Genomic DNA, 14,340 nt, shown 5'->3' on the forward strand with positions numbered 1-14,340 from the left:
GTCACAGAAAGATGCCATCGAGTTATGGCGTAAGGAAGCTCATAAAAGAACGGAAAAGGAAGTCAGAAAGTCAGAGTTAAGTAGAGAATCCCAAGAACGAGCCCAAGAAAGAGAATTAATCGAGATAGGTGAACAAGTCAAAACCGAACAGTCAGACAGACAGAGGCATGCCCTTATTAAGGGTATGTATCCTCTTCTTGCCGAAGGTGTGCAAAAAGCGACCCCAGAGGCATCCAGTAATTTCCCGCCACCATTAGTTCCGACCAAGCTACGTCACAAACCGACCGCAGCTGATATTTTTATTTCGTCCTATTTGGACGACACAGTCCCCGAATATGCCAATCCTGTTCGCGCTCCGCCAGTCCCTGTAAACCAGGTAATTCATGTTCCTCCAGACACCGGAGTACCTGTTACGGTACCCCCGGTCCAGCCTATAGTTCCACTTCCCACTCTGCCAGGACGTAGAGCCTCAGTAGACGACTCCAGTTTAGGGGCCGCAGGAGGAGCTGCTCCTCAAACCCCGCCGCCACACAAGCGTTTATCAGCACTCGAATTACATGCTCAAGCATCACAGCGTACTCCTAAAAGTAATAAGTCTGTTACAGAAATCAGGCAAGCCCTTAACGAATGTGTTTATGATCCAGTTCCAGGCGAATATACTATGGTTTTATATTCCTTACGTGTAAGGAGAGTGACCGAGTATCTAGTCACCTTGCCGAATATGAAAGAAGATCTAGACAGAATATATCGTTTCATCCGTACAGGGGATGATCCAGAAAGTATTGGCGAGATTATGTCTCAAAGGAAAGCCGAGATTCAGCTCATGATATTAAAGTTCCTGATCAATTGTCTAATAAGAGAACAAGATTACCCGTCTAAAGATCCCGCCGAAATGAGAATCCTGACAAGGTGGAGTGATAATATAGCCGAGGGTAAGCACAAGACCGTCAGTGCCATGGAGAGTATGTACAAGAAAATTCGTAAAGAAATAGTAAGGTTACACGAACAGCGTAAAGCAGCACAAGTAAGCGAGAAAGAAAGTATCTCTGATCCTGAAGAGGAAGAGAACGAGAATCCCGCCAGAATAGCGTATGTAGGAAAATCCAGATTTCCAGATCGCCATTTACGCCTAGAACCCAAGTCTGTTTTTCATCATCCAGCACCAGAACAAGGTTCTCTAGAACAAGTATTCCAAGCTACCGATCACATTCTGAAATCACGAGTCGGTTATAGTGAGTTAAGTACCATGCATGAACAAGAACTAGCCCGATCAGCAGTCCGATGGATTACTGATTCTACCACTTTTCCAGACGAAATAGTGGCACAAATGTTTCTGAAACTGCCCCCAGCCGAGCAACGACTGGTGGGTATGTATATGATCCAGCACCTCATTACTCTGTATGAGGGTCAACATTCTGATCCAGGCCCGTTACACGATATCCTGAACGAGTTACTCCAGTATAAATGGAGAGGTCTAGGTACCGATTTAATTATTGTCATTCTAGAACAGCGCCACAAATATAGAACGTTTTTGAACCCGCATTTTGTTCATGTCTCACCCCCAGAAAGTAAATCGTTTTACATAGACAGACAGAATCCGCTACGAGAAGTCCACCCAGTCCAAGGGGCGGGTGGCGTAATGCAACGAGTGTTTGTATACACTCCGATTTCAAAGATGGAACTTCTTGAAATGAAGAAATTAATTCCCTGTCATGATAAAGATCCAGCAGGGTTCCATAGAGAATTAAAAGACATGCTCCGTATGGGAGAATACACTTACCCAGATATCATTAAAATGTTAAAGGTCCTGTTACCCGCAGGGGTGTATGAAAAGTTAAAAGAAAAAGAATGGGAGGTGGGAGAGAAAAAGATCGATTGGGCAGCTCTAGAAGCTGAAGACAAGGCACGAGTACCAGGTACCGGTCTTGGAGATAAATGTAAAGAATTACCAGAATTATTGATTCAAGTTTTACCCAGATTATTGACAACTAGGAAAGAAGACTGGGATGCAATCTCAGCCTGTAAACAGAAACAAGATGAAGACATTAGTGATTTTTATTCTAGATTCGAGAAATGTTTCAGTATTAACAGTGGTCTTAAGACAAGTAGTGAGTCATACCCTCATCTTTTCGTTACCAAATTAGTCGAGAATTCAAGTCCACAAATTAAAAACCGAGTTTTGAAAGTCGAAAGCACCTGGCAAGCAAATACTCCGTCCCAGATGCTCCAGATGCTCCAGTATCACCAGAATAGAATCAGAGAAGAGCAAGAACACGAGAGAAAACGTATGAAAGACACGAAAATGAAAGTGCTAGTTGCACAATCTGTTCCTCAAGACAGTCAGAAGAGGGGTCCGAATCAAGCCAGTCATCCTGCAGCTCCCGTTAAAGGGAACTGCAATTATTGTAAACAGCCAGGTCATTTTATAAACGAGTGTGCAGTTCTGAAACATAATATAGCTACTGGTAAGACTAAAGAAAGACCACGTCCGCCTAGACAAGAACAAGTTTCACAGATTCCTCAGCCACAGAATGCACAACAGACAGTTACAGTACCGCAGCCTATTGCTGCAACACAGCATGTTACATCGCAGATGTACCAGTATGCACAGTCTGAGTATCCAGAGTACCAGTCATATTCATGAAACAGCCTAGAGAGGGAGGTAGGCTTGCCTCTCATCGAGATACCTGTAGATCAAGAAGGTCCCTATGTTCACAGCCAAGTATTAGGGAAAGACAGAAAATTTTTGATCGATACAGGGGCAAGTAGGACCACAATTAGTCATGCCGAAGTTCCAGGGGCTCCGCTCTCAGGCTCAAGAAATGTTTCCCTTGGATTTTCAGGAAAACCCATCGTTAATGAGATATCAAAGCCAGTTACTCTAGAAGTAGGTCCATTGTCCCGTACTACTGATCTGTTACTTACTAAGTCATGTCCAGAAAATCTGTTAGGTATTAAGACACTGAAAGAGTTAGGTGCAGTTATTTGCTGTTCCCCAGAGGGAATACGTCTGTTCCTACGTGACTTTAAGGGTCACTATGTGTTACGAGATTTTGATTCAAGATTGTCTAATGTTCCGCAGCATTTATGGGCGCAAGGTCCAACTGATGTAGGTTACATGCAAATCACACCCCATCGTGTGACTCTCAAGCCAGGTGTAGTGTTACCCCGAATCAGACAGTACAGATTGCCACCTGAGGCTGTAGCAGCCTTATCCAAAATTATTGACGAGCTCATGGCTCAAGGAGTAGTTGTAGAAACTGACTCCAATGTATGCAATTCTCCGATCATTCCAGTCATGAAACGTACTGATCCAAATGCACCCCCAGTATATCGATTAGTGATTGATTTACGAGAGCTTAATAAATGTATAATTCCTCAGTACCCAGTTGTTCCAGACATCTCTTCCCTGTTAACAGCCATTGATTCCGAAGCCATGTTTTTCACTGTCATTGACCTCAAGAATGCATTTTTTAGTGTTCCAATTCATCCAGACAGCCAGTTTCTTTTCGGATTTTGTTTAAATGGAAGGAGCTATATGTTTACACGCGCTCCTCAAGGTTTCACAGAAAGCCCTAGTATTTACAGTCAAGCACTCAAGAGACAACTAGACAATATTCACATGCCAACTGACACTGCCCTGCTCCAGTATGTCGATGATCTACTGATCACAGCCTGTTCTGAACGTGCTTGCGAGCGAGCATCACTTACAGTTCTGTATTTTCTAGCCGAGATGGGGCACAAGGTGTCACCTTCAAAGCTTCAATTCTGTGTCCAGCAAGTGGTATACTTAGGACACTTGCTGTCCAAGAGGGGTAGGCAGTTGACACCCGACCGTATCCAGTTAATAGCGAGTCTTCCCCAGCCCAGAACCCAGAAGGAGGTACGTGCCTTTATCGGCCTTACTTCTTATTGTAGACAATGGATTCCCCAGTATGCATTTCTAGCCAAGCCACTGATACAGTTAACGACACAGGAGGCAGCCGTATCGACTGTCCTCCCTTGGACATCTGAACATACACTTAGTTTCAACGAGTTAAAGAAAGCCCTATGTCAAGCTCCAGTTCTAGCTACACCGAACTACAGTAAGCCTTTTACACTTTTTGTTACTGAACGCGAAGGTACAGCATTATCTGTTCTCACACAAGATCAAGCAGGTCAATACAAGCCCTGTGCTTATTTTTCGAGCACATTAGATCCAGTCGCCCAGGCGTTGCCTGCGTGCCTCAAGTCAGTTGCAGCCACAGCACTAGCTATCAGACAAAGTGATTCCATAGTTTTAGGACATTCCCTGACAGTACAAGTTCCACATTCAGTAGAAGTTCTTTTAAACCGAACACAAACTCAGCACTTGACAATTGCACGTTTAACAGGTTATGAATTGACACTGTTCCAGCCACACATAGAAATTAGACGCTGCAACGTTCTGAATCCTGCTACACTGTTACCATCAGTTAATTCAAATCCAGACCCACATGATTGTGTGGAAGTAGTTAACATTACGACAAAGCCAAGACAAGACCTGACAGACATTCCGTTACCAGATCCTGACCTGACACTTTATGTGGATGGTTCATGTATGAGAACTAGTACAGGAGAACTAGTCGCCGCGTATGCAGTGACTACTGACACTGAAGTTATTGAAACACACCGTATTGATACTCTGTCCGCTCAAGCAGCAGAGCTAGTTGCTCTGACACAAGCCTGTATACACGCCAAGAACCTGAAGGTTAATGTTTACACAGATTCACGTTACGCATTCGGAGTTGTACACGACTTCGGAGTGCTCTGGCAGGAGAGAGGTTTCATGACTTCTCATGGAACCAAGATTCAGCATGGTCTCCTTATTCAAGCCCTGTTAGATGCCATACATTTACCGACATCTATTGCTATCATGAAATGCAAAGCACATACGAAAGTCACTGACATTATTTCCCAAGGTAATGATCTAGCAGACCGCACAGCCAAGCTTACAGCACAGACTCCAGACATTCCAGTAAACATGACACATACTCCAGATCTGATTACATGCATGACAGTTAAGGACCCTACACAAGATGTCATAGATATTCAGTTACATGCTACCCCCGATGAAATCAAGAAATGGTCTGAACAAGGAGGGGTCCAGACAGATCAAGGATGGTTAACGAAGGGTAGAGCCACATGGTTTCTCCCCGATTCTATGGTTCAAGTCATTATCAATACCGCACATAGTCCAGCACATTTAGGAGAAAAAGCTATGTTAGACAGTATCCAGAACATTTGGTTCAACAAGCATTTACGAGCTGCAGCCAAGCAGAAAGTCCGTACCTGTATGATATGTTGTCAGTTTAATCCAGGTAAAAGTGTCCCGGTGGAACAAGGTGGTTTCCAGCCCCCTGACCACCCTTTTGAGGTCCTCCAGATGGATTATATTCAGATGGAGCGATGTCGAGGTTTCAAGTATGCCCTTGTAGTAGTATGCGCTTTGTCCAGGTGGACAGAAGCATATCCAGTCCCAGATTACACAGCCGCGACCACTGCCAAGCAGTTGGTTCGTGAATTTTTCCCTAGATACGGACTCCCTAGAGTCGTATATTCTGATAACGGTCAGCCATTCTCCTCAGAACTCATGAGACACGTTTCCCTGTTGTTAGGGTACCAGTGGAAGTTCCATTGTGTACGCCATCCAGAAGCAGCTGGACTAGTCGAGAGACATAATCAGACTCTGAAGATCCGTATAGCAAAAGTCTGTAAAGACAAGGGTGTGGACTGGTTAGTAGCTTTGCCAGTCGCTCTGTTTTACATGCGTATGGTCGCACATTCCAGATCAGGTCTGTCCCCGTATGAGGTCGTATTCGGCCGCCCCCCTAACATGTGGGGTACTCCTAGACCCCGAAGTATTACCGATGTTTCATGTAATATGCTGACAGATTACCTAGCTTCCTTGATGTCTGCCCTCAACTCATGTCGTTCACAGGTTGCCGCCGCATTTCCAGACAATACCGAGGTGGCACCGCACGAGATCGTTCCAGGTTCCTTGGTGATGATCAGAAATTGTGACAGATCAAGTCCGCTGGAACCACGTTGGAAGGAGCCACGTCAGGTCCTCTTGACCACCCGAACTGCCGTCAAGTTGGAAGGCAGGAAGGGGTGGGTACACCTTTCTCATGTAAAACTTTTCAAAGGACCGAAGCCAGTCTTCAAAAACATTTCCAAGAACATTTCCCAGGATTCAAAGGATTGCCAGAACATTGTTTTAAAGGACTGTCCCGCACCGGACATTATTACAACCCCTCCCTTGTTAGAGAAAACTCCGCAACAGGAGTATAAGTTAAAGCTCAGGTCTAATAAGTCAGCCAGTTTGATTGTATAAGTCCTCCCCTAGGTGAAACGGTTAAATTGTTTCTGACATGTATAAAATTGACCCCCATAGTGAGAGAGTCAGTCGAAGTTCACTTCAATGTATCGTTTTTCTGAGTTTCATATTATTTCTCAGCATAATGATTTCCTGCACCAGCTACGCATTTTTCCTGTATTTACCAGTTCCTCATGTAAATATGTCTGCTAATGCTACAGTAGAGCACACGTTTAGTGATCTGCCTCCTCACGAATATTCTTACCGCCTCGCAATGCGTAATAACACATTCATCCGTATGTTACATTATTCACACCAGACCAGCAATGCCACTAATTGTTGGGTGTGTGGTCGACTCCCCCCTTTCCAGACACCGAAGGGAGTTCTGCCACTGTTTCCTTATCCATTCTCACATAATGGTTCGTGTGGAGCATGGTCCACGTTAACGTCGTCCTCAACAGATATGTCTTTTCTTAACAGTACATGTTTTCCAGACAAGCAAGGTTTTTCCCACAGGACAGGTTTAGATCTAGAAAATGAAGTATATAATTTAGGTAATTATTCGTCGAATTTCATGGTCCTGAATGTTCAGTCTGATACTACTCCAGACTTACCTGCTATTTCAGTACTACCAGTCAAAGGCGAATTATGTGTCCAAAGTTATGGTTCTATACACATAGGTCATAGTGAATGTACTACTGTTATTCAGTATAGTGACAGTGGGAAATCTGTTTTCAAAGCTTCACGTCATTCTTATTTTATTTGTGGTCAAGCTGCATATGTCCGTCTGCCCCTCGATTGGGAGGGAACCTGTTACATTGCCTTCCTACTGCCACCTGTTTTCCTAGCCCCATCTGATTATCACAGAAACACACATCTAGTACACATTAGACATAGAAGGGAGTCCCCAATTGTCGATTATACTGAAACTACTCTAGAACAGTATACAGATTTCAATAAAGGTTTCTTCTTCTTTGTAGGACCTGTCCAGAATAGTAAACTGATCCGTAGGTTAACAAGAACCCTTGAAGCTGTAGTTAATGAGACTGCCTCTGCTCTAGGTAACCTAACCGAAGAACAATCTGCTATGAGATTTGTCGTTTTGCAAAATCGTCTCGTCCTTGACGTCATACTGGCCGATAGGGGCGGGGCCTGTAGAGTCATCGGATCTAGTTGCTGCATTTTCATTCCAAATAACGCGCCGTCTGTTTATTCAGCTATAACCAGACTCCATAAAATTGCCCATCTGTTACATCAAGATCCAGGCACCTGGACATGGTCCGGTTGGTTCTGGAATATAATTTCCGCATGGGGATGGAAAGTCCTGTCCTTCCTAGGTATTGCAGTAGCGATCATATTCAGCTGCTGCCTCTGTATACAATGTGGCCCTGCGATTTGCAGCATGTGTGCTACCTCTTGTATTCCTAGTCCCAAGCCCCGTTCTAAATCCCGTTCCAAGACAATTCGAGACGAGCAAATGGTACTGTATGAAATGATAGATGGTATCATGAAAATTGATGTTTCCTGATGGAAACGTAGTGACAAGGAGGGAATGTGGAAAAGTAAATTTTGCCATGTTCTGTGTCCCTACGCCTCATCCATCATATGTTATGTGTGCATGACCAATATGCATATGTTATTCCCCATGTCCGATTAATGACGCAATTACAGTTGTGTCCACCTCTGGTATGTTAGTTTCCAGTCCTCGTGAATACTACGAATATCAGGCCTATGTAAAGTAATGTTGCCACGTTTCTCAGTGTGCACGTTATTCCATTATAAAATCCCCGTTTCTAGGCCTCAAAAGGGCCCGGACCCTGGATTCAGCTCCTGTCTCCTGAAAGCCTCGCTGAGGAGCGATACAGCCCCCACCTGTATCCTCGACCCTTCACTTACTTCCTGCCTCGCAGTGCCCGGTGCAGCTTGGCTCTGCCTCTGAGTCTGCCAAAAGTATGTTATAGTTCCAGCTATCAGTTCAGTCCTCCTCTTCTGCATTCCTAAGCTACTGAACTGCATCAATAGTTTCCGTCATTGTCTAGCCTACTCGGCTCCACGTTAGAGAAATACTGTATTTAATGGTCATTTAGTATTCTTCATCACGCACTACATGTAGAATAATGCATGGTCCAGTCTTAGAGTCAAGTTAGCCTCTCCCCTCATGACTTCTAGTTCATATCAACATGTTCCCTAAACATCAGATACCAGATAGGGTTTAGGTACATGTCGCTCCGACCCTCCAGACTCTAGTCTCTGCTCCTAGCACAGAGTTCGTAGCCCCCAGCTTCTCCTAGTAATACGTCATTGCCAGTTTTCGCGCACCATTAGGTTAGAGGTCCCGGCTCCTTAGGTAGCCCCCTCCTATGTTTCCGCCCATTCATGACATATTCTGTTACGTTCGCATCACATGTCTATGTATACTCCCAGTTACACCTCTTTTTACTGTTATCTTTCGCGACTGCTACGCGTCACGCCTTCTGCTCCACCCACTGTTACGCCTACTGCAATGTAATGCTATGTGTTCGCGCTATGTATATAAGTCAATGTTTTGTTATTAAATGTTAGCGCGCTCATCCCAGACCTAGCCCCAGCAGCTGTTGGGCCTCTTTTCCCCTGCTGGGCCCCAGTTGTCCTGCTGGGCCCTGTCATTCTGTTCCTATGCAGGTTGTCCTGATCCTGTCCTTATGCTGTAATAAACCTGCAGAAACTCCTACTACCTCGAATCTTGACTCTTATTTATTGAGCTATCTGTTATGCTATAAGTCTAGTCAAAAATAGGGTATTATTTATTTATTTACCAGAACGAAATGTGTTGGAGCGCTTTGTTAGTGTTTATAGCTCGGCTCATATGTAACCCTCACTTCACACTTTCTGTCTGTGTAATTTACAGCACTTACACATCTTCACTGCACTATTTATCACTACTTTGAAGACGTCGCAGGCCGGTCTCTTCCTCTGATATTTACAATCTAATAAACGGTCGTAAAGGCCCTTTATTGCAATGCAATAGATATCGCATGTGTGAGAGTTTAAACTATTATTATTATTATAAATGACAATGCCTTTTATTTATGTTTTAAAACCCAATACATAAATAAAAGGCATTATCATTTACAATGCCAATAGTAAAATGCTTGTTTTGTTAATTGTCACAGGCAACAAGCGAAGCAAGCCAATTAGCGTGCTCCCTGAGAGTCTGATTGGTTAATTCTGCAGCCTTGTCGCAGGTGGTGGTCAGGTGCGCTATAAATGCGTGACTATTGCCTTTCAGTGCAGTGATGTGATGCAGATACCAGCACTAAAATGTGTTAATGTAACCACTGATGCATGGTACTTGGCCAGGCTGAAAAATGTTGTTTTCCTCCTATGTAGTTGAGCATACTGTGCATGGGCTTTGTGGTTTGAGTAAAGTAACTTTTTCTCATACTTCCTCTAGCATACCAAGTGCCTTATGTTGTCACTCTGTGCTACGTATATAGCAGTTTTTTCTGCTGGCTGGCTGAGTTAATTACAATCAAAGAAGAGGTTTTCCCCCATGGAGTCACCTTACAGGTTACTAGTACCTTCTCTTTTTTTGTTACTGGACTTTACTATTAACAGTTGTTCACACCTTCTGAATAGGTCTCCCAGATGACTCATCTAGATTAAATTGAGACCTACTGAAACAGGTTTCTAACTTTATTCTTCCGATTTTATGCATTTTATAGGTACTGGTCCAATCTTACAAGCATCACCTCGTGCCCGCTTGCAATATTCCTGTTACTTCCCTAGCTACTGCCAATCTCCACTTGACCTCTTGTCACCACTTGACACATCTAGAGTCGCTTTCGACCTCCAGGGAAATTTTATGAGAATTTGCACGGCTGCAGTATATTTCACGCTGTGACAGCCAGAGCTGCTATACATCTCCAAGGGACCTTGAAATACCAATTGCAGTACAGTGTATTGTTGCACAGGTCCATTGTACCTCTAATGGCTGCCTGCAGCACTGCATCCCCGCACATCTATGGCCACACTACTGCAGCCTGTGACCTCTACAGCTGCTGCCCAGCTTCAAGGAACCTCTAGTGACTGCTTGCAGTACTGCATCCTATCCCATTCAGAGCTATTGCCCATCTCCAAGGGACCTCTATTGACCACTTTCAGTACTGCATTATACACATGCAGAGCTGTTGTCCATCTCCAGGGGACCTCTAGTGGCCACTTGCAGTACTGCATTGTACACATACAGAGCAGCTGCCCATCTCCAAGTGACCTGTCGTGACCGTTTACAGTACTGCATCCTGCCACATTCATAACTGTTGCCCCGGTCCATGGGGGCTCTAATGACCACCCATAGCACCACATCCTGGCGCATCCCAGTGGCTCATCTGCAACCTGTGACTTCTGCTGTTGCTGCCCATCTTCAAGGGTCCTCCAGTGACTGCTTGCAGCGCTGGATCCTGTGACATTCTGAGCTGCTGCTCATCTCCAGTACGCCTCTGGTTAAAACCCTCTTGTGGAGCTGCAGCCGGACACTTCTGGATCTGCTGTCCATCTCAGCTCCACTTAAGTGACTGCTTGTGGCATTGTCCCCTGTGGCATTTGGAGCGGCCCTCCTTTACCTCTCAATATCCAAAGCTCCTCGACAGTCCAGTGGACCCCTAGTGACTACTCGTCATACTGCCCTGCTATGCGACCCCTAGTTACAACTCATCACACTTTCCTGCCAGTGGTCCCCTAGTGACCACTCATCACACTTACCTACCTGGGGACCCGTAATGACTGCTTATCACACTGCCCTGCCAGGGGATCCCTAAAGACTGCTCGTCACACTTACCTACCAGGGGACCCCTAGTGACCATTAGTCACACGGCCTTGCCAGGGAACCCCCTAGTGACCGCTCACCACACTGCTCTGCCAGGGGACCCCTAGTGACCGCTCGTGACCTTGCCCTGCCAGGGGACCTCCCAGTGACCATATGTCACACTGCCCTGCCGGGGGACCCCCAGTGACCACTTGTCACACTGCCTTGCCAGGGGACCCCCAGTGACCGCTAGTCACACTGCCCTACCAGGGGACCCTAGTGACTGCTCTGCACACAACCCTGCCAGGGGGCCCCTGGTGACCACTCGTGACATTGCCCTGCCAGGGGACCTCCCAGTGACCATTTGTCACACTGCCCTGCCAGGGGACCCCTGGTGACCGCTGGTCACACTTCCCTGCCAAGGGACCCTAGTGACTGCTCTGCACACAACCCTGCCAGGGGGCCCCTGGTGACCACTCGTGACATTGCCCTGCCAGGGGACCTCCCAGTGACCATTTGTCACACTGCCCTGCCAGGGGACCCCTGGTGACCGCTGGTCACACTTCCCTGCCAAGGGACCCTAGTGACTGCTCTGCACACAACCCTGCCAGGGGGCCCCTGGTGACCACTCGTGACATTGCCCTGCCAGGGGACCTCCCAGTGACCATTTGTCACACTGCCCTGCCAGGGGACCCCTGGTGACCGCTGGTCACACTTCCCTGCCAAGGGACCCCCCAGTGACCACTTGACAAACTGCCTTGCCAGGGGACCCCTAGTGACCGCTAGTTACACTACCCTGCCAGAGGACCCCTAGTGGCCGCTAGTTATACTACCTTGCCAGAGGACCCCTAGTGACCACTCGTTGTACTGCCCTGTGTCACATTTAGAGATGCTGCTCAGTTCCAAAGTACCTCATCTGATACACATTCTTGCCTCCCTGGTTTTGCATTAAAAGTCCCTCTTGCCCCCTCGCTCCATGTGGGCGAAGAAAAAAATGTCTTGTTTATGCTCACCATCATTGGATAGAAAAAAGCAGCCATAGTCGGGGTGTAGTTAGCCCCTCACAACCCTGGGTCCTGGTGCCACTGCACCTGCTGCACTGCAGACAGCCGCACCCTGCTGCTCACTTGGAATCATTCTGAGGAAAATATTCAAGGTGGGGTCAATTAAAACAATTTAAAAAATAGGGTTTAAAACGGAGCAATTTATTAAATCGCCAAAAAGTAGAGGCCTTTAATTTTAAACTCGTCACCCTTCTTTTCCCCTCTCCCCCCTAGCCCAGTGGCATTTAACTCCGTCACTCTTGTACATGCATCCTTTCTTTATCCTTTCATCTTTCTTAGCTCTGCAAATTATTCTCCTTTTACTGCCTGCTATTTTCACCGATAAAATAATATAATGAAAGTTTCCCATTACGTTTGATATTGAATTGATGGAGGCAGCTCATATCCTCTTGCAGATGCCAGCCGTGCTCTACATAGTTCACTCTGCGGCGGAAATGGACGCGTGTGGTTCCTGGAAGCCTGGCCTGCTCTGCCCTTGGCCTTCATCAAACATTTAAGAGTTGCAGATTTAGAGTGCATCGTTGTTGCCGCATAGCTAGCAATTACTTGACAAACATTGTCAAGCAGAGCATGGATGGTCTGTATTTATTTATTTATTTGAACTATAAATGCCACAGAAGTAAGAAGCATTTACAATGGGATCGGTCTCTTCTTTGGGACCTTATATGTATTTAGCTATGCAGCACATTAGCCTGGGTACTGAAACATCTACTGTTCTTTAACACGTGACACGCCAGGTATGGGAACACATGGAGAGAAATATTGCCTTTCAGCAGGAAATGGTATAGTCCAAAGCTCTGTTTTTAACACCTTCGAGTCTCATGACGAGCTCAGCTCGTCATGAGCCACGGTGCTCGTGTGCTCATCACGAGCTGAGCTCGTCATGACCGTTACAACGCTCGCATGCTGGGCAAATTTCCCTGCTGTGCCGGCGTTCTAAAGAAAAGGGTGTGGTCATGACGAGTTCAGCTCGTCATGAGCACACGAACACAATTGAATGATTGTAATGGTTTTTAGTAACCATCCAATAAGCTTTGAATTTGAAAGAAGAAATTGCCACACCAGCCCTGGTGCACTTTGTTTTAGGCGGATGAGCATGTGTGATCAGGTGCAATGCAGTCACTCACAGTGCAATAGAGCCAAAGGCTGAAGTGATCTTACCCTTTGCGCCCATGCTCTATGCTGTAGTGGACAGAAGCTAAATGTGACAAGCGATCACTAATCACTAAAGTATTCTTTAGGTTCGATCTAAAAAACAGTCAGTGGTGTTTCTGTTTATTAGATGATACCAAAGTGAAGCAGTACAGCTGGTGGTGGTGATCGAAGCCAAATAAAAAGTGGTCCAGGGGTCAACTGTGGGAAATAGGGATCACAAAGGACTTCCAGCATTGAGCAATAATATCTATTTTGTTTTACTCTATCTTTTCCAGTGCCAAAGTCTGCGAAGAGAAGCTGCGGTATGCCGCTTATAACTGTGTGGCCATCGATACTGATATGAGCCCTTGGGAGGACTGAATGAGCTGGCAAACAAGGGTGAAGAAATCACTGATCCCAGCGGAGGTGGCCCCGGGTAAAAGAATACTGCCGGGCCTAGAGATGTGGTGGAGCTCACATCAAAAGAAGAGCGGAAAGCTGCCTGATTACATGATTTATAAAAAATGATTTAACCATGCTAATATTTCATTGCACCGTTATCAAGCCTGATTACGGTGTTGCACATCCTGGAAGCATTTCTGTATCTCTTGAGAATATAACATGGAAATGATTTGCTGCTCTTACCGTTTCCTTATTTCTCTTCTCTAAAAGAGAATGGTTCAGTTTAATAAATAAGCCCTGTTTATTGAGTGCAACTTCACAGTACTCTGCACAGTACTACTGTGGCTGTATGTCTTCCTTGAAGTAGTGTTGGCCAACTATTGAGCTTAATATGTTTGTCCAGACATGCATGGACAGTTGAAAGAAAATGTAAAGATTTGGTACTGCAGAAGAGCTGTATGATAAAGTTTGCACATTTTGGTGTGTTACAAAGATCCCCTTTGCCACCAAGCCCCTGTTCAAGCCATGATTTAAATAAGTGGTAGGCGTGGTCCAGAAGATAGAAACCTAGATTCCATTTCTCTAAATGCCAAGTTATTAATTTGGGACACAGAAATCTG

The 14,340-nt window shown here is 45.6% G+C and overlaps 1 protein-coding gene across 1 annotated transcript in view; it reads left to right on the top strand.

Annotated features, from left to right (window-relative positions):
* Positions 1–14,056, top strand: part of HECTD3 (HECT domain E3 ubiquitin protein ligase 3) — a 329,773-nt gene extending 315,717 nt beyond the window's left edge. Inside the window, exon 21 of the mRNA XM_078671763.1 lies at positions 13,615–14,056. Within this exon, the coding sequence (XP_078527889.1) occupies positions 13,615–13,699 (85 nt within the window). The 3' untranslated portion in view covers positions 13,700–14,056. The remainder of the gene's footprint in view (positions 1–13,614) is intronic.
* Positions 14,057–14,340: the final 284 nt, after the last annotated feature.

The sequence above is a fragment of the Lissotriton helveticus genome, chromosome 1_2, assembly GCF_964261635.1.
Source record: "Lissotriton helveticus chromosome 1_2, aLisHel1.1, whole genome shotgun sequence".
In the NCBI taxonomy this organism is placed as follows: Eukaryota; Metazoa; Chordata; class Amphibia; order Caudata; family Salamandridae; genus Lissotriton; species Lissotriton helveticus.